The 16435-nt window shown below is 36.7% G+C and overlaps 1 protein-coding gene across 1 annotated transcript in view; it reads right to left on the reverse strand.

Annotated features, from left to right (window-relative positions):
- The window catches only part of LOC136040709 (uncharacterized), a 51667-nt gene that overhangs the window by 22412 nt on the left and 12820 nt on the right, over positions 1 to 16435 (reverse strand). Inside the window, exons 3-4 of the mRNA XM_065725012.1 lie at positions 6732 to 6876; positions 4224 to 4429 (exon numbers count right to left, since the gene is read on the reverse strand). Of these exons, the coding sequence (XP_065581084.1) occupies positions 4224 to 4429; positions 6732 to 6876 (351 nt within the window). The remainder of the gene's footprint in view (positions 1 to 4223; positions 4430 to 6731; positions 6877 to 16435) is intronic.

Raw genomic sequence — 16435 nt, forward strand, 5'->3', positions numbered from 1 at the left:
AGGACAATAATAGCCAGCAAAAAAACAAAAGAAAAAAATATTTCGGTTGAGACCCCCACTCAACCGTCCTCAGTGCAGAATAATAAAAGGAAATGTACAAATAAAAGTCCAAAGGGCTTTTAAAAACAAAACCTCAAAATAAACACTGAAACTAAACTTATTCACTGGCTCTTATTGTTCTCGTTTCTCTCCTTGTGGCTTTTTGTTTTGTCATGATTAGCCAGTGTGGTCTCAAAAATTATTTATAATCATTCTGGCCCTCAAAATTTACAGGCATTTGGCTCTGCCTTTCTTACTATTTTCATTCCAACCAATTTGCTATAGTCGACTACAGTTGACCAAGCCCACCGAATATAGTAAGTGGTAGTAACTATTGACATTTATAAAAAAGCTTTGAAACAAAATCACAAGAGAACAAGAATAGATTAAAAAGATTAGTTAATATTTTTTAACTGATTGAGAATTTTCAATTATTTCCGCCTATAGGACTATAAGCTGAATCGAAATCCGTTATATTTAAATTGATTATAAACACTAAAAATTACATGACTTCCACATAAAAACAGCACAAATACGAAAATATTGTGGCCTCTAATGCCATTAAGGCCGTAGCCATAAAATGGTATTAAGGCCGTAGCTCAGAAAACAAATTTATATGTGTATTTCTGTTGCTTTTTTGCGATTCGCACAACAATTTTGTAGAAAGGGGATTCAACCCTGGTAATCCCCCCGCTGGATACGATCTTGAATGGAACATACTCTTTTGCTCTCAGCTGAATCAGGGTCTACAAGCATTCGTGAAATTTCAAGAAAGATTCTCTCGTCGATTTTTTAAACTTTGATTTTGATTGCTTAAAATATAACACCTGATAACTACAAACGTTCCGCCCCCATAATAAATCATGAAGTTACTTACTACTGTAACAAATGAAAGTTCTTAAGCCGAACTGGCCAGCTATGACAAAAAAGAACAAAAAGAGATACAACTCAATGAAAAAAAAGAGATGAAAGACTAAAACAACGCGGATATTTCGCCTATATGTAAACTAGGCATCTACAGCACAAGATAAAAAGAAAAAACACCAAACTAAAAAAAAATAAAACCACCACCAATATTAATAAATACAAATATTGGTGGTGGTTTTATTTGTTTTTAGTTTAGTGTTTTTTCTTATTATCTTGTGCTGAAGACACCTAGTTTACATACAGGCGAAATACCCCCATTGTTTTAGTCCTTGATCTCTTTTCTCTTTACTGGCCGTAGTATCGTTTTTTTTTTTTTTTTTTTTTTTTTTTTTAGTTTTATCGATGTTGTTTACAAATATATTGGAATCACTTACAGCCAACAAAAACCATTCTCTTTCAAATAGAATCGTTTTAATTGGCTAGGGAAGTCGAGGTAGGAAAGTTGGCAATTCCTGTCTAGTCAAAAGAAATCGATGTATCGTCAGTCCATTTCCAATGTTTTTCAACCCATTTGTTTTTAGTTGTTACTGTTATGGTAAAACGGCGGCATCAATCTATGAAAATGTTAAGGAGAGGAAACTATATTTTAAAAATTTAAGCAAAAGGAGGAGGGGGGGTTAATTTTCTTTTCAATAGAAATACCAAAAAAGGTATTGATATGAAAATAACATATTTTTTTTCGAAATCTAATGGAGAAAGATCAAAATCCCCATACCATGCAGGTGGGGTTGAGGTGAGGTGGTGTTGGTCAGGTGGCAAAATGTATTTTTCAAAATCTAGAGAATGTTGGTTCAATTCAGTTTTTTATCGATTTTTTCAATGAAAATACCAAAGAGGATGTACTTTCTAATGAAAATCAGGAAAAAAGATCAATTGCTATAATCTATATTGAACTCAGGGTAAATCACTAGTAGATAGCGGGAACAGCTCCCATGTTTTTGACGCGACAACTGTCTATTAATCATCTGTTATTCAGGATTTCATACTTTAAGACTAGTAATGAAAAACATATTATAAAGCTAATCGCGTGTCACTGAGCTAAGTTTAGTTTCTATATGAGGTGTAGGTGAGAAGACATACCCAACAATTCCACGTCAGAAACAAGGAAAAATAAAGACTACTAAATTCTATTATAGGATAGCTTTGTTTTTATAGGAAAAAAACAGAATTCCCGTAATAATTGCTTACTTTTTTATGACTGGTTCATCAGCATAGAATATACGAAGAAGAAGTGGAAGTTCAGGCCTTGTGGCTCTGGAATCCAAAGATTTTTCCACTCTTCCTCACAACCGAGGGGTTACCCGCTCTCAAAATTCTTTACACAGGTGTCGCGTGCCAAGTGTGGCGGATTATAGGATAGCTTTGTTTTTATGTGAAAAAAGTAGAATTCCCGTAATAATTGCTTACTTTTTTATGGCTTTTTAATGGTTGATCAGCATAGAATATACGAAGAGGAAGTGGAAGTTCAGGCCTTGTGGCTCTGAAATCCAAAGATTTTTCCACTCTTCCTCACAATCGAGGGGTTACCCACTCTTAAAAATTCTTTACACAGGTGTCGCGTGCCAAGTGTGGCGGAACTGTGGCAAGCGTTTTGACTAGTGTGCCAAGCATTTTGGGGACGTGCAAAGTATGACAGAACTGTACGGCGTATGAGATGTTCAATGATATACACCAGGTGACGGGAATACCCAATCATTTGCCCACAATACCACGTGCTTTTCGTCTACTTTGCAACTTGCTGGTGTTCCCCCTTTTAAGTGTTTGCCCCTTCCGAGACAAAATCCCGCGTATGTGCTCTGTCGTAGTTAGGAAGTTTTTTATGCATGTCAAAGTAATTCCCAAAATTTTATAGGATTTTAGAGGTATTTCTTTCAAGAATATTTTATTTTTATAAATCTCAAAAGTAGGTTATACAGGGAACACGAATATGAATAGATAAGAGAATTCGAATTTATATTATTTTTAAAAAACATGCTAGATGTTCTCAGAGGATTTATCTAAGGATATTAATATAATTGATTAATTAATGTTAAAAATTAATATTGGAAACGATTAATAATTAATATTATTGAATCAAACTTAATTATCATTAAAATAATGATATTAATTCAATAATATTAACAGGACCGGATTAAAAATTTTGACACCCCTAGGGCCAAGCGCTTCGTTTTTGGCAAGATTCTAAGGGAGATCCCTGAAAACCCGGGGATTTCCACGAATTTTGAATCCCCGAACTTCTACGATATCACTTTTCTGCGAATAGGTAGCACAGCAGCGAATTCTTTACAATCCAGATATTTGCCCCCCCCCCCCCCCAAAAAAAAAGAACCAGTTTTTTATTATGAGATCCAGGCACATGTCCAAGAATTTACCTCGTTAAAGTATACTTGAATCAGGGAATATACTAGGGAATATGCGTACACTGTCTAGGGTATATATATATATATATATATATATATATATATATATATATATATATATATATATATATATATATATATATATATATATATATATATATATATATATATATATACATTTAATATAAGGGTATATACTAAATACAGGGAATATACCTTTTATAATAAGATTGAATAGAAAAAGTCAAAATGTAAAAAAAGTTAAAAACTTTAAAAACATGAAAAGTCGCAAAATTGAAAATGGCTTCAATTAGGATTGATTTAACTGGAAGTTAGTTCAAGGAAGCTTGCCAATACAGGACCCGGGGCTCGATCCTCGCTCCCGCAAGGTTAAGTAACAGCTCTTACACCTGTCTCTGTAAAAATATGTAAAAATTTTCAGTTTCGTCTATTTTAGAATTTTATTTTTATTTAGAATTCAAATAAGATGGTTTATTTGCTTTAATATAATTTACAGGGAATTTGCAAGCTTCATAGGAATGAATGAAGGATTACAGACTGCCAAACATTGTCCTTGTCGGCCAACCGTCTAGGGCTAAACCAAAAGCAGGTCATCCCGAATTGGGTAGGAGGATGTTGTAAGGAAAGAGTCGCGGGAAAAAGGAAGTTCTAGGTGTGGGGGGGGAGGGAAGCTTTAAATAGATTAGGATGGGGGAGGATTAGGCAAAGCTGTGTTGGCCTCAGTCGGTTTGGTGCTGCAGTGAGTTGTCAGGAGTAGCAGTAGTAGTTTTCAAGCCTGGATCAGTTTCACAAATAGAAATTCATCTTGGCTAACTTCTAAGTTACCATGGTTGTTTTATCTCCAGATAGTCATGGTATTTTTTCTCCAAAAATTACCTTTGTTAGGCCGGGCAGGTCCACCAGCGTTAAGTTCACCACTTTTTGAGAATATACCTTCAAGTATAAAGCATCGCTACTAACTCCCTTGTTACTTCCAGCAATTTTATTGGTGTATGCTTGAATCTCTTCTTGAACTTTTCTGAAGTCTGTAAAAACTGTATTTGTGTGCAAAAATCTGGCCCACTCATCATAATCGCCCGTACCTAAAACAAAAGTTATGCAAGTTAATTTACATTTTAGTTCAGAAATTATTTATTAGCGTTTGATCAAATAATTAAAAAAATAAGTTAGTTTTATAAGTAGAAGATAGGAGTTATTCATAATTAACTAAACATGGAAAGAAAAACCTGGTGTTATTCCCCAAAAGGCTCTTAGGCTTGTAAAGAAGGGGAAAGACTGTTTCAACTAAGCACTAAATAAAAAAACGATTATGAAGATTAAAATATCACTCATAAAATAAGTTAAATGCAATAAGTATATAAATTAAATCAATCCTGCTCAAAATCAGACAAAAGAAACAAAGCAAAGGAAAGACGAAAAAGAAAAAACAAAAGAAAGAAAGAGAAAAAAAATAAAAAGCAGAAATTTTTTTACGATTCTTATAAACTGAATGAAACAAAAATAAGAGGATACCAAAAAGGATGAAATTCTTTCCTTTACTGATACTACAACGAAGACACACCTGAATAAGGTCATTTTCTGATAAGATTCACAATCAACCGAAAACAGGGAAACGAGAAAACATCGATAAAATTCACAAAATAGGGAAGGACAGGCCAGTTTGTGACTAACACCCGAAAATATTGAAATATATAATACAAAGATGTTAAATTTTTTTAATAATTCTTAAGAACTTAGAGATCCAAAATCGCTCTTTTTATGCTTGGAGGAGGAGAGGTTGAGGGGGTTGCAAGAGAGAGAAGAATGGAGGAATATAGATTAAATTTTAACATACATAGACCTACGAGATTAAATACGTTACTGCCATCTACTTTTGACCTACCCAAGAACGAATAATGTTTCATACTTTTTTGCTAGTAAACATAATGAGAAACACCATAGTTGTCAAGCGTTTCATAGAAACCTTTTGAGTGGACTTCCTCCCCCCCCCAAAAAAAAAACAAACTGATACGTGTAACAAAAACTAGATAACTTCGGTATTTAATTTCACGTAATTATAAAGGATGGGGTTCGTCCAGGATAAGGCTCTGCTAATCATGTGCCTCTGGGTATGGATTATCCAAACACAATACTACATTATAAAAGGCTGACCTCAACCTCACTGGCAGGTGGAGCCCACCCCAGGGAGCGTATCTAGGTTTACCTAGCTCTACTCAAATCCCAGGCCTAGGGTTTTTTTGGGCTTCCAACCTTCCACCTGAAACTGATCGCAATGAAAAGCGTAAAAACTGCCTCATATGAAGAATCTTCCTTTATCCTAACCATTGTCTGTCCCTGGACCAAAAATGACTGTCATTAAAATCTTTTACTCTAAAGTAGCCGCCATATTGCCATCTGGAGTGTTTTGACCTTGAATTTTCCTAAAGGAACATCACTTCTGGCAATGAAACTTAAACGATTCATCACCCTAGATGTAATACGGGAACGGAGCTGAATCCATCGGTGAGGTGCATCATTTTCTGTGGTCGGACCAGCAAATTACCAGAAAGACCGGGGTTGTGCTAGTCCTCAAGGATAGGTCAAAGAATTATAAACTGCCATTCCATCCTATCTCAGATAGAATCATAAGTGCTAATCTCAGTCGGAAGCATTGAAAAGCGACAATCTCTATCTGTTAGGCTCCAACAAATGGAGCTGAAACGAAAACGAAATGTAATTTCTATTCAGCGTTGCCCAACGACCTGTCTAAGACCTCGCCCTATGATGTTGTGATTATGTTGGCTGACCTCAAAGCCACCGCGTGTTAAAGCCAAGTGTTATAGCAGCAAGTTATCGGACCAGTTACTCCGCACTGAAGCAATGACAGCAGACGAAGGCACATAAAACTGTGCAGTATTCACACCCTTATCATCTCGAACACCATGTTTGATAGGAAATATATCCAAAAACAGAAATGTCTTCCAGATATGGCAGTCTTGCATTAGCAACTGCAGAACATTTGAGATCAGTAATATTGACCATCGCCTAACGATCACAAACGCAAACTGAGCAAGTTTGGAAATGTAAATTAGTAGGAGAAATAAAGGCTGTTTTTAGTATAGTTGAAACTTCATACCTTGATTTAAACCTAACTATAGGTTTTGGGAACCAGAGATTATTCAGTTTATAGTCAACATACTTTTTTTTAGTTTAATATTATCAGATGCTAAAGTTTCTTGTTCTTTTTTTGGACGTATTCATTTGGTAGAAAACGAACCTAATAAAAGAAAACAAGACATAAATATAAAACCAACTTCTATTTATAAATAACGTTTGTTTTTCATACAATCTTCTTTTTTAGAATGGTACATTACCTTCCTCTTCTGCAATATAAACAAAAATTACCTTCTTCTTCACTCTTGTAGTCAGAGCCCTCTTTGGAAACGTGAATAAGCTGTAAAACAATAGGACATCTTGTGACTATACCAGTTCCTCTGGGCAAAAAGGATTGACCAACTAAGCTTTCAAGTACTGAACTTTTCCCAGAACTCTATAAAGAAAAGCCACTTCACAATATGTTACTGCATTTGAAGCCACCAGAAAAATGTCTTTTTTTGTATTAATCTGCCTTGTAAACATGTCTATAATGCCAATGATTCTAGCTTGTTTTTTAATGATTTCTTATAAACATTTTTTATTTTATTTTCAATGTGATTAAAAATCCTGTCTAGATCTACCTTGTAAACTGTGCTAAAGGTAGTAATAATTTCATAATTACTTAACTTTGCGTATCAATTAAGATTTAAACAACTTATATATTAATAATAATCATAAATTAACAAAATAAGAAAGATTTAAGATACTTTTCTCTAGCTTGGGCGTCTGATGGGACTGTGCCGGGACCTATACTTCTATAACTACCACCACTACTACTACCGAACGACAACATTTATAATATTGAAGGAAAATTTGAACTAAATCAAAATACGCTTTGTGCATGTACATTGTCAAAAGAGCGTATCTTGGGAATATATATATATATATACTAGCTGTAGGGCTGGTGCTTCGCGCCACCCCAAGCCCTCCCCCCCCCCACGCGTAAGTCGTTACGCGCCATAATAGCTACGCGCCATTGTAGCTGTGTCCCTGTGTCCCACCTGTGAATAGAGATATATATATATATATATATATATATATATATATATATATATATATATATATATATATATATATATATATATATATATATATATATATATATATATATATATATATATATATATATATATATATATGTTGCATATAAATAGATTGTCAGGTTTACCGACTCTTGAACATGCAACATATAATTGTCCATGGGAAAAACAATCCAAATTCAGATCTATACCTCATTATTCTAATGATGTGTCCCTGTGTCCCGGTCGTCATTTATATTCCCTGTGTCCCGGTGTCCCAGTTTGTAATTTCTCTTTGAGTGTCCCGGTCGTCATTTATATTCCCCGTGTCCCGGTGTCCTGGTCGTCATTTGTGTCCCGGTGTCCCGGTCTGTAATTTCTATTCGAACAATCCCTGTGTCCCGGTCGTCATTTATATATCCCGCCTTTGCCCCCGGCGTCCCCGCTGTAGTTGTGTCCCTGTGTCCCGGTCGTCATTTATATTCCCTGTGTCCCGGTCATGATTTGTGTCCGGGTGTCCCAGTCTGTAATTTCTCTTTGAGGTTCCCGGTCGTCATTTATATTCCCTGTGTCCCGGTCGTCATTTGTGTCCCGGTGTCCCGGTATGTAATTTCATCAGTTGACAAAAATGACGTCAGTCGACGAACAACTTCATGACGCATACAGCTCAATCCTTATAATGACGTCAGTCGACAAACATGACGTCAGTCGACACACAAACATGACGTCACTCGACACACACAGACAACTTATTTTTATATATATAGAGGTGGGGCGCTTCGCGCCCCCCAAGCCCTCCCGCGCGCGTAAGTCGTTACGTCTCATTGTAGTTGCGTCCCTGTGTCCCACCTGTGAAGAGATAGATATATATATATATATATATGTGTTTTTAACTACGTAAAACATGCGAATATACAACATTCTTCGCTGTCCCATTGTCTATGCATATAAATAGATTTTCAGGTTTACTGACTCTTGAACATCCAACATATAATTGTCCATGGGAAAAACAATCCGTATTCAGATCTATACCTCATTATTCTAACGATGTGTCCCTGTGTCCCGGTCGTCATTTATATTCCCTGTGTCCCGGTCGTCATTTGTGTCCCGGTGTCCCGATCTGTAATTTCTCTTTGAGGTTCCCGGTCGTCATTTATATTCCCTGAGTCCCGGTATGTAATTTCATCAGTTGACAAACATGACGTCAGTCGACAAACAACTTCATGACGCATACAGCTCAATCCTTAAAATAACGTCAGTCGACAAACTGACGTCAGTCGACATAAAAACCTGACGTCACTCGACACACACACACACACACAGACAACTTATTTTTTTATATATAGACTAGCTGTTGTTCGGCTGTTGTAAACTAGCCGAATATACAGGTCGTCATTTGTGTCCCGGTGTTTTTTTCTTTTTAGTTTTTTACTTATGAGGAAAAAAACATGTGACATTTTTGAAATCTATATATATACAAATAAGTATTAACCCCCTCTCTTATGTTGGAAACCAAGTCAAACACAAGGTAAAATTGCCTCTATTTTTCTGTCATTAGATACGCTGTGAAGATACTTACATATATTCTGTCTGTGTTTGCATGCATAGTAAATTTATCAAACTATTTCAGCTAGAATCATGAAAATCTATATCTATCTATATATATATAAATAAATTGTCTGTGTGTGTGTGTCGAGTGACGTCATGTTTGTGTGTCGAATGACGTCATGTTTGTTGATTGACGAAATTACACACCGGGACATCGGGACACAAATGACGACCGGGACACCGGGACATCTATCTATATATATAAAAACTAGCTGTTGGGGTGGCGCTTCGCGCCACCCCAACACCTAGTTGGTGGGGCGCTTCGCTCCCCCCCAAGCCCCCCCGCGCGCGTAAGTCGTTACGCGCCATATTAGTTACGCGCCATTGTAGTTGCGTCCCTGTGTCCCACCTGTGAATATAGATAGATTTATATATGTGTTTCAAACTACGTAAAAATTGCGAATATACAACATTCTTGGCTTTCTCATTGTCTGTCCATATACAAAGCCGTATGTACTAATAATGACGTCATATGCAAACGCTCTTTTTACAAACAAACAAATATGCATACACACAACTCGTTTTTATATAGATAGATAGATAGATAGATACAATACAAATTAACTACGTAAAACTTGTGAATATACAACAGTCTTCGCTGTCCCATTGTCTGTGCGTATAAATAGATTGTCAGGTTTACCGACCCTCAAAGATGCAACATACAATTGTACATTGGTAAAGCAATCTGTATTAAGATCTATACCGCATTTTTCTAGTGATTGCCCTTGAGCTTTGTTGATGGTGGTTGCAAATGCTAATCGAATTGGGAATTGCAATCTTTTAAATTGAAAAAGCAGATCCGTTGGAATCATGGGAATGCGAGGAATAAGAACAGCCTCACCCTCATAAGGCCCTGTCAAGATTGTGGCCTCTATTAGGTTTTCCATTTTTTTTTTTACGGCAAGTCGCGTGCCATTGCAAAGCTTTGGTGGGTTGATATTTCTTAAAAGGATTATTGGTACGCCTATTTTTAGTTGTAGCACGTGTGGTGGAAACCCTGAAGGATCTATGGAATTTAAAAATTCAGATGGATAATTAACCGCTTCATTTGGTTCCAAAATACAAATTAACTGCGTAAAACTTGCGAATATACAACATTCTTCGCTGTCCAATTGTCGCTGCATATAAATAGATTGTCAGGTTTACCGACCCTCGAACACGCAACGTACAATTGTCCATGGGAAAAACAATCAGTATTAAGATCTATACCACATTTTTCTAATGATTGACCTTGAGCTTTGTTAATGGTGATTGCAAATGCTAATCGAATTGGGAATTGCAATCTTTTAAATTGAAAAGGCAGATCCGTTGGAATCATGGGAATACGAGGAATAAGAACAGCCTCACCCTTAAAAGGCCCTGTCAAGATTGTGGCCTCTATTAGGTTTTACATTGTTTTTTTTTACGGCAAGTCGAGTTCAATTGCAAAGCTTTGGTGGGTTTATATTTCTTAAAAGTATTATTGGTACGCCTATTTTTAGTTGTAGCACGTGTGGTGGAAACCCTGAAAGATCTATGGAATTTAAAAATTCAGATGGATAATTAACCGCTTCATTTGGTTCCAAAACTGTGTTGACTGACTTGTAAAGGACTGCCTGGTCTCGAATCTTGGTCAAAACAATATTGTTGATTTCGTGGACGTCTATATTTTTGGGTGCGAGACTCGCTCTTTCACTTAGCCATTTATTATTTTTATAATTTTTTAGAATATTCGGAAATACTTTTTCAATCAAATCATTTTTGGACGTCACTAAATTACAGAAATCAGCAGGTAGTTGTATACGTCCTGAAATTGAGTCTACTGGGAGCTTTCCGTTTCCCATTGCCAGCAATTGATCTGAAAACGTTTGACCAGAGTCATCGTTTTGCAATCGGACACGCATATTTGTAGTTAATTTTAATGTTTTTACGTGTGCCCATAAATTAGAATTTTTCAGGCAAGCATTCATTTCGTCTGCAGGAGTTGATCTAGGTATTATAGGTAATGTTTGCCTGAAATCTCCCGCAAGCAATATTAATGTGCTGCCAAAGGGTTTGGACTTCCCTCGCAAATCTTTCAAGCATTGATCCAGAGCCTCGAGCGATTTTTTGTGTGCCATTGTGCACTCATCCCAAATAATAAGTTTGCATTGCTGCAATACTTTACCCATCCCAGATGATTTGGAAATATTGCACGTGGGAGTTTCTGTAGAATGCAAGTTCAGAGGCAATTTCAAAGCAGAATGAGCAGTTCTTCCACCAGGCAGCAATGTTGCGGCTATTCCGGACGACGCAATTGCCAACGCTATATCATTTTTTGATCGAATTGATGCCAGAATCAGTTTTATCACAAACGTTTTACCAGTACCTCCTGGCGCATCCAAAAAGAAAATTTCTCCAACGTTGTTATCGACACAATGCATTATCGTATCATAAATGTCTTTTTGTTCCGACGTTAACTTGGAAATGTTATTTTGTACATACGACAATAGATCACTCGTACTGTAACTTTGTTCACGATCCAATTCTACACATGTCGAAACAGCAGCGATACGGTTAGGTGAAGGCATTCCCAAATCCTGAAGAGGTTTGTTTGCCATACGTACGCACAGATCTTCTATAACAACTAAAGTGTAGTTATAAATTTCTGATGTAAAATCAAAAGTCATATCTGACGTCTCTAACTGTTTTCGATGGAGTATATCTTCGGACATTTTTGACTTATATTTTTCCCATAACTCTGTAGGAGCTGATGGAGAGCAAGTTGTTAAAATGATGCCAAACAATGCACGAATTTGACTTGGGGTTGACGTTTCGCACGCGTCATTGATGCAGTTATCCCAGTGTTGGTCATTCTCCAATAAATTCAGAGCTTGGCATGCACTACGGTAAGTGTCATGTATAGTACCATTTACAGTCCTCAAATACTCAAAGGATGTCGGACCGGGTACATTCACCAAAAGCAGGCGCAGAAAGAAGCATTCATGTTGATTGGGGTGAACGGTGTAGAGTCTTCCTATCGTGGTATCTTTGAAGATGGTAGGTTGGCCGTCGACTGACTTACCCTGTTTTCGACGTTCAAATACTTTATTTTTAGTATTCCACGTGTAATACGAAGGCACTTCAGTATACAGCAGTTTTTTTGCAAAAGAATCATTTTTGCAAAGCGAAAAAAAAGCTGTTAATGTTGTATCCGGTGGATTCAGGACTCTTTGTTGCACGTTGGTTTCCGTGAAATAAACACGTTGACCATTCTGTAAATGTACCGCTAAGTGAACAACAGCTGGACTACGTTCATGTATCGGAAATGAAAGAATTCGCCAAACAGCTTCATTACTGCTTATGTATCTTCCAGCCTGATATTCTACGATTTCATCGAAATCTTTGATTTCGGGCTGCAAGCCAAAAACTGCCATGTCACTGCCTTTGTTGACGTATTTACATATGTATTTGATTGCCTTTACGGAGTTACAGTATTCAACGTTTATGTGTGCATTAAATGTTTTTGATAATAATGGGGAATATGGAACAACCCACTGGTTATCTACTTCGATGGTGGTACCGTTACGCTTCTTTATTATTGCTGTTTTACCGCCATCTTCAGTAGATCTTCTTCTATATTGTGGGTAACCATCATTGCCAGTAATTGTGTTTGATACTAAAAGTCGAGGATATTGCTTTGTGCACCTTCCTTTGGCCATGCATGGTGAATTTTCGTTCAGTGCACCGCAAGGTCCATGTATCATATTTTTTACAATAATATCATGTAACCCCTTATCGACATTTTTATCAGGTATTTCAGCGGAAATCACATCATCAATTTCGTTCGAAGTAATTTTTTTATGTAGCCAGATTAGTATATGTGCGTGTGGCAAACCTCGTTTTTGCCATTCCACTGAGTACATCCAGCATCGCACTGACCCAAACACTTCAAGTTTTACAATGTAGTTTATCAGTGATTTCAACTTTTGCCGGAAGACACGGGCCGTAATGTCATGCCTATGAACCGCCGATTGTCCTTGAAGTAAAAGCTGCAGTATCTCGTCCCAAGATTGATTACATGTAAATGTAATAAATAAATCTGGACGACCATAGAGACGAACATACGCAATAGCATCTTGAGCATATTCATGCATATGACGGGGACTGCCAGTATATGACGAAGGTAAAATTGTTAATCTTCCAACGTTTGTGGTATTACCGTCATTTATAACTGCATCTCGCAAATGAATGTATTGTTCAGAGCGGAGCTTGGTCTGATTCAGGCGGATATATAGCAAACGTTCTGATTCAATTTTAGCATACATATCAACGACGAATTGGTGAAACAATTCACGGCATTTTAAAATATAATTTTCTTCATCCTGCCGAATCATTAGTCTATAGGAATAATAATGCATTGCACTGCATTTCTTATTCATTTCTTTGTTAGTGGCTGGATTCATCAATTTAATATTAAAGTGATAGCCGTCGGCTCCATCCCAAAAAATGATAGGATATTGTAGGGCATCGTAGCATCGATGAGTTTCAGCAATTCTTAACAACTGAGCGTTTCGCTTATGAAGAATAATATCTCGAGGTAAAAACTGATCACCGACCATAACGATTGCCACTTCGTCGATAGTTGGAGCATTTTATCTACGCACATGTTGGCCAGGAGGCGTTTTGTCAGCGGAAATAACAATTTTATGCGTATCAGTAGGCATCGAATCGATGGCTGTTTTGAACAGACGCACTAAATTATTATTTTCGTGGAAAAGATGTTGCAATTGGGAAACGATTGTCCTTTCAACGTTGGGAGAAATTTCGCAACGTGCATTCAATTCAGAATTTCTATCACTGATGAAGTACAATTGTAAAAATTTATGATTCTCGCCTGAGAATGGTAGAAGGGACCCTGCTCTATGATAAATTTGCCCTTTTACTTTGAAAGTAGACATAAATTGATCTGGATTTTCGATTTGGGCTCCAAACGACGTCATTTGGAAACATGAGTTGTATTTTCTGACTTTTGACAAAAAACGCTTAGATTCTGACGTAGTTCCAGTAAGGAAAGTCTTCAATGGCTCTGGTGGTGCAGCCAATAGAGGAAGTTTAACTTTTCCTGAGGCGCAACACATTCCCATTGTTTCACCATTGAATTTCAAGGCCTTGCAATAGGGACAAATTTTAGACATTGTCCCGATTTGAACACATCTACTCAAGCTATAATCATCGACTGGGTTGTACCTGAATGCCAGGCGATAACTTTCAGGTTGCTCTGATTCCTCGGCACGCTTTCTTTTCTTACTTTCTCTATCAGCAGCAAGCCTGCTTCCGCGTTGCTCTGGTAGTTCCTCGGCACGCTTTCTGTTCTTTCTTTCTCTATCAGCCTCAAGCCTGTTTCCTTGCTGTTCTTTTGATTCCTCGGCACGCTTTCTGTTCTTTCTTTCTCTATCAGCCTCAAGCCTGTTTCCTTGCTGTTCTTTTGATTCCTCGGCACGCCTTCTTTTTTCACTTTCTCTTTTAGCAGCAAGTCTGCTTTCGCGTTGCTCTGGTAGTTCCTCGGCACGCTTTCTTTTCTGACTTTCTCTATCAGCAGCAAGTTTTTTGGCATAGACTCTTTGAGCATCTTCATCGGCTTTTGTCATGGTAAGTTCATCAGTCATTGTAAACTTAAACATTAATAGATTTCTACGTGAACATATGTCTTAAATATCTTGAATGACGTCACCGTCACTTGAATGACGTCACCGTCAAAGCAAAAATGACGACAACTAATTTCATGACGTCAGTCAACACAGAAACATGACGTCACCTGATCCACAGACAGACACACAACTTATTTTTATATATATAGATATAGATATATATATATATATATATATATATATATATATATATATATATATATATATATATATATATATATATATATATATATATATATGCAATTTTGGTAGTAGCGGACACCATATTAAAAAAAAAAAAAAAAAAAAAAAAAAAAAAAAATGTTGATAAGAAATCAGCGAAAAATAAGCTAGAATCATTGGCATCAAACAGCTTAAGAAGGTGCTGCTTTCCTTTGGTGGGGCAGTTGTCTTTGGGAATGAACAGATTATCAATATTTAAATTTTTGGTTTGCTATAATTGCTATCACTCAACTTTTCCTTTGTGGCTCATTTGATCACTAGGCTCCACTATATCAACTTCTTAAAGTGTCACTTTTGTAAAACAAAGATTGTCAAAGGTCACCTAAGTGTTAATTTGGGACAGTTTATATTACTGACCACCAAATAAGGTGAACATACTACTCAATGCCTTTTTTGTACTCTGTTCAAATATAGCCTCATAGTTGTTTTACTTAGAAATTTATTTTTAAGCAGCTGAGGTCTGGAGGGGGCAGTCACCCCATAGTAAATTATGCTCCTGCCCCCTTCCATTCTTTGTTTTAGTTTCCACAATTTTGTAAATTTGTCTGGATAAATTTGCAATGGGTAAATCAGAATTTTGAGAAAATTTTTCAAATTGGAAAAGTGAATTTTACAACTTTGAATGTGCAATCTCAAAGGTGTTGCCAGTTGCCCATAATACCAGATTGGCATATTGCAAATTTGTGTGTGGGAGGTTCATGTTACAGAGAAATAGGGAGAAGAGGGGGCAGCTCAGGACTGCATCCTGCATTCGATTTTCTACGAAAGATTTGATAAAGGATACTAGCTTGGGGGGGGGGCAATCCAAGACTTGCAAGTTTAACTAAAAATATCTGGTGGTTAACATTGTTGTATGCCCCTTCAAAGTCTAGGAATACAGCAGCTAGGACATTGATTTTAGATAGGGATTAATTTATTGCATTTGTTAACAGTATAAAAGCATCTGTTGATGAGTGGTGTTTCCTGAATCCAGTTTGTGTATGAGGTATCATATTATTCTTCTCAACAAACCATAGCAATCAATGATAAATCACTACTTTTCCCTCCATTACTTTTTCCAGGACATGAGTAAGCATTATAGGCCTGTAAGACCCATGGTCATATTTGGGTTTATTTTTCTTTAATATTGATAGAAGAGATGAGCATTTCCAAACATTGGGGAATGTGGATGTGGCCGATGCATGGTTAAAGAAATTAGGGAGTTCCGGTTTGTAAGAAGGGGTGAGAATCTTTATCCATGAAGGGTATATATTATTGTAGCTAAAAGTAGCATTAGCCCTAAAATGTTGAATTGCATCATTCAGTTCATGAACTAAGAATGGACAGCTCAGATCCTGGGCGAGGCTGGTATATCAGATTTATTGAGATTGGGGTGATGATACTTTTATTACTTGATGTTAGCCTTTTTTAGAAAAGTCGCAAATAATTTTGTATT

Source organism: Artemia franciscana, chromosome 21 (assembly GCF_032884065.1).
Source record: "Artemia franciscana chromosome 21, ASM3288406v1, whole genome shotgun sequence".
Classification (NCBI taxonomy): Eukaryota; Metazoa; Arthropoda; class Branchiopoda; order Anostraca; family Artemiidae; genus Artemia; species Artemia franciscana.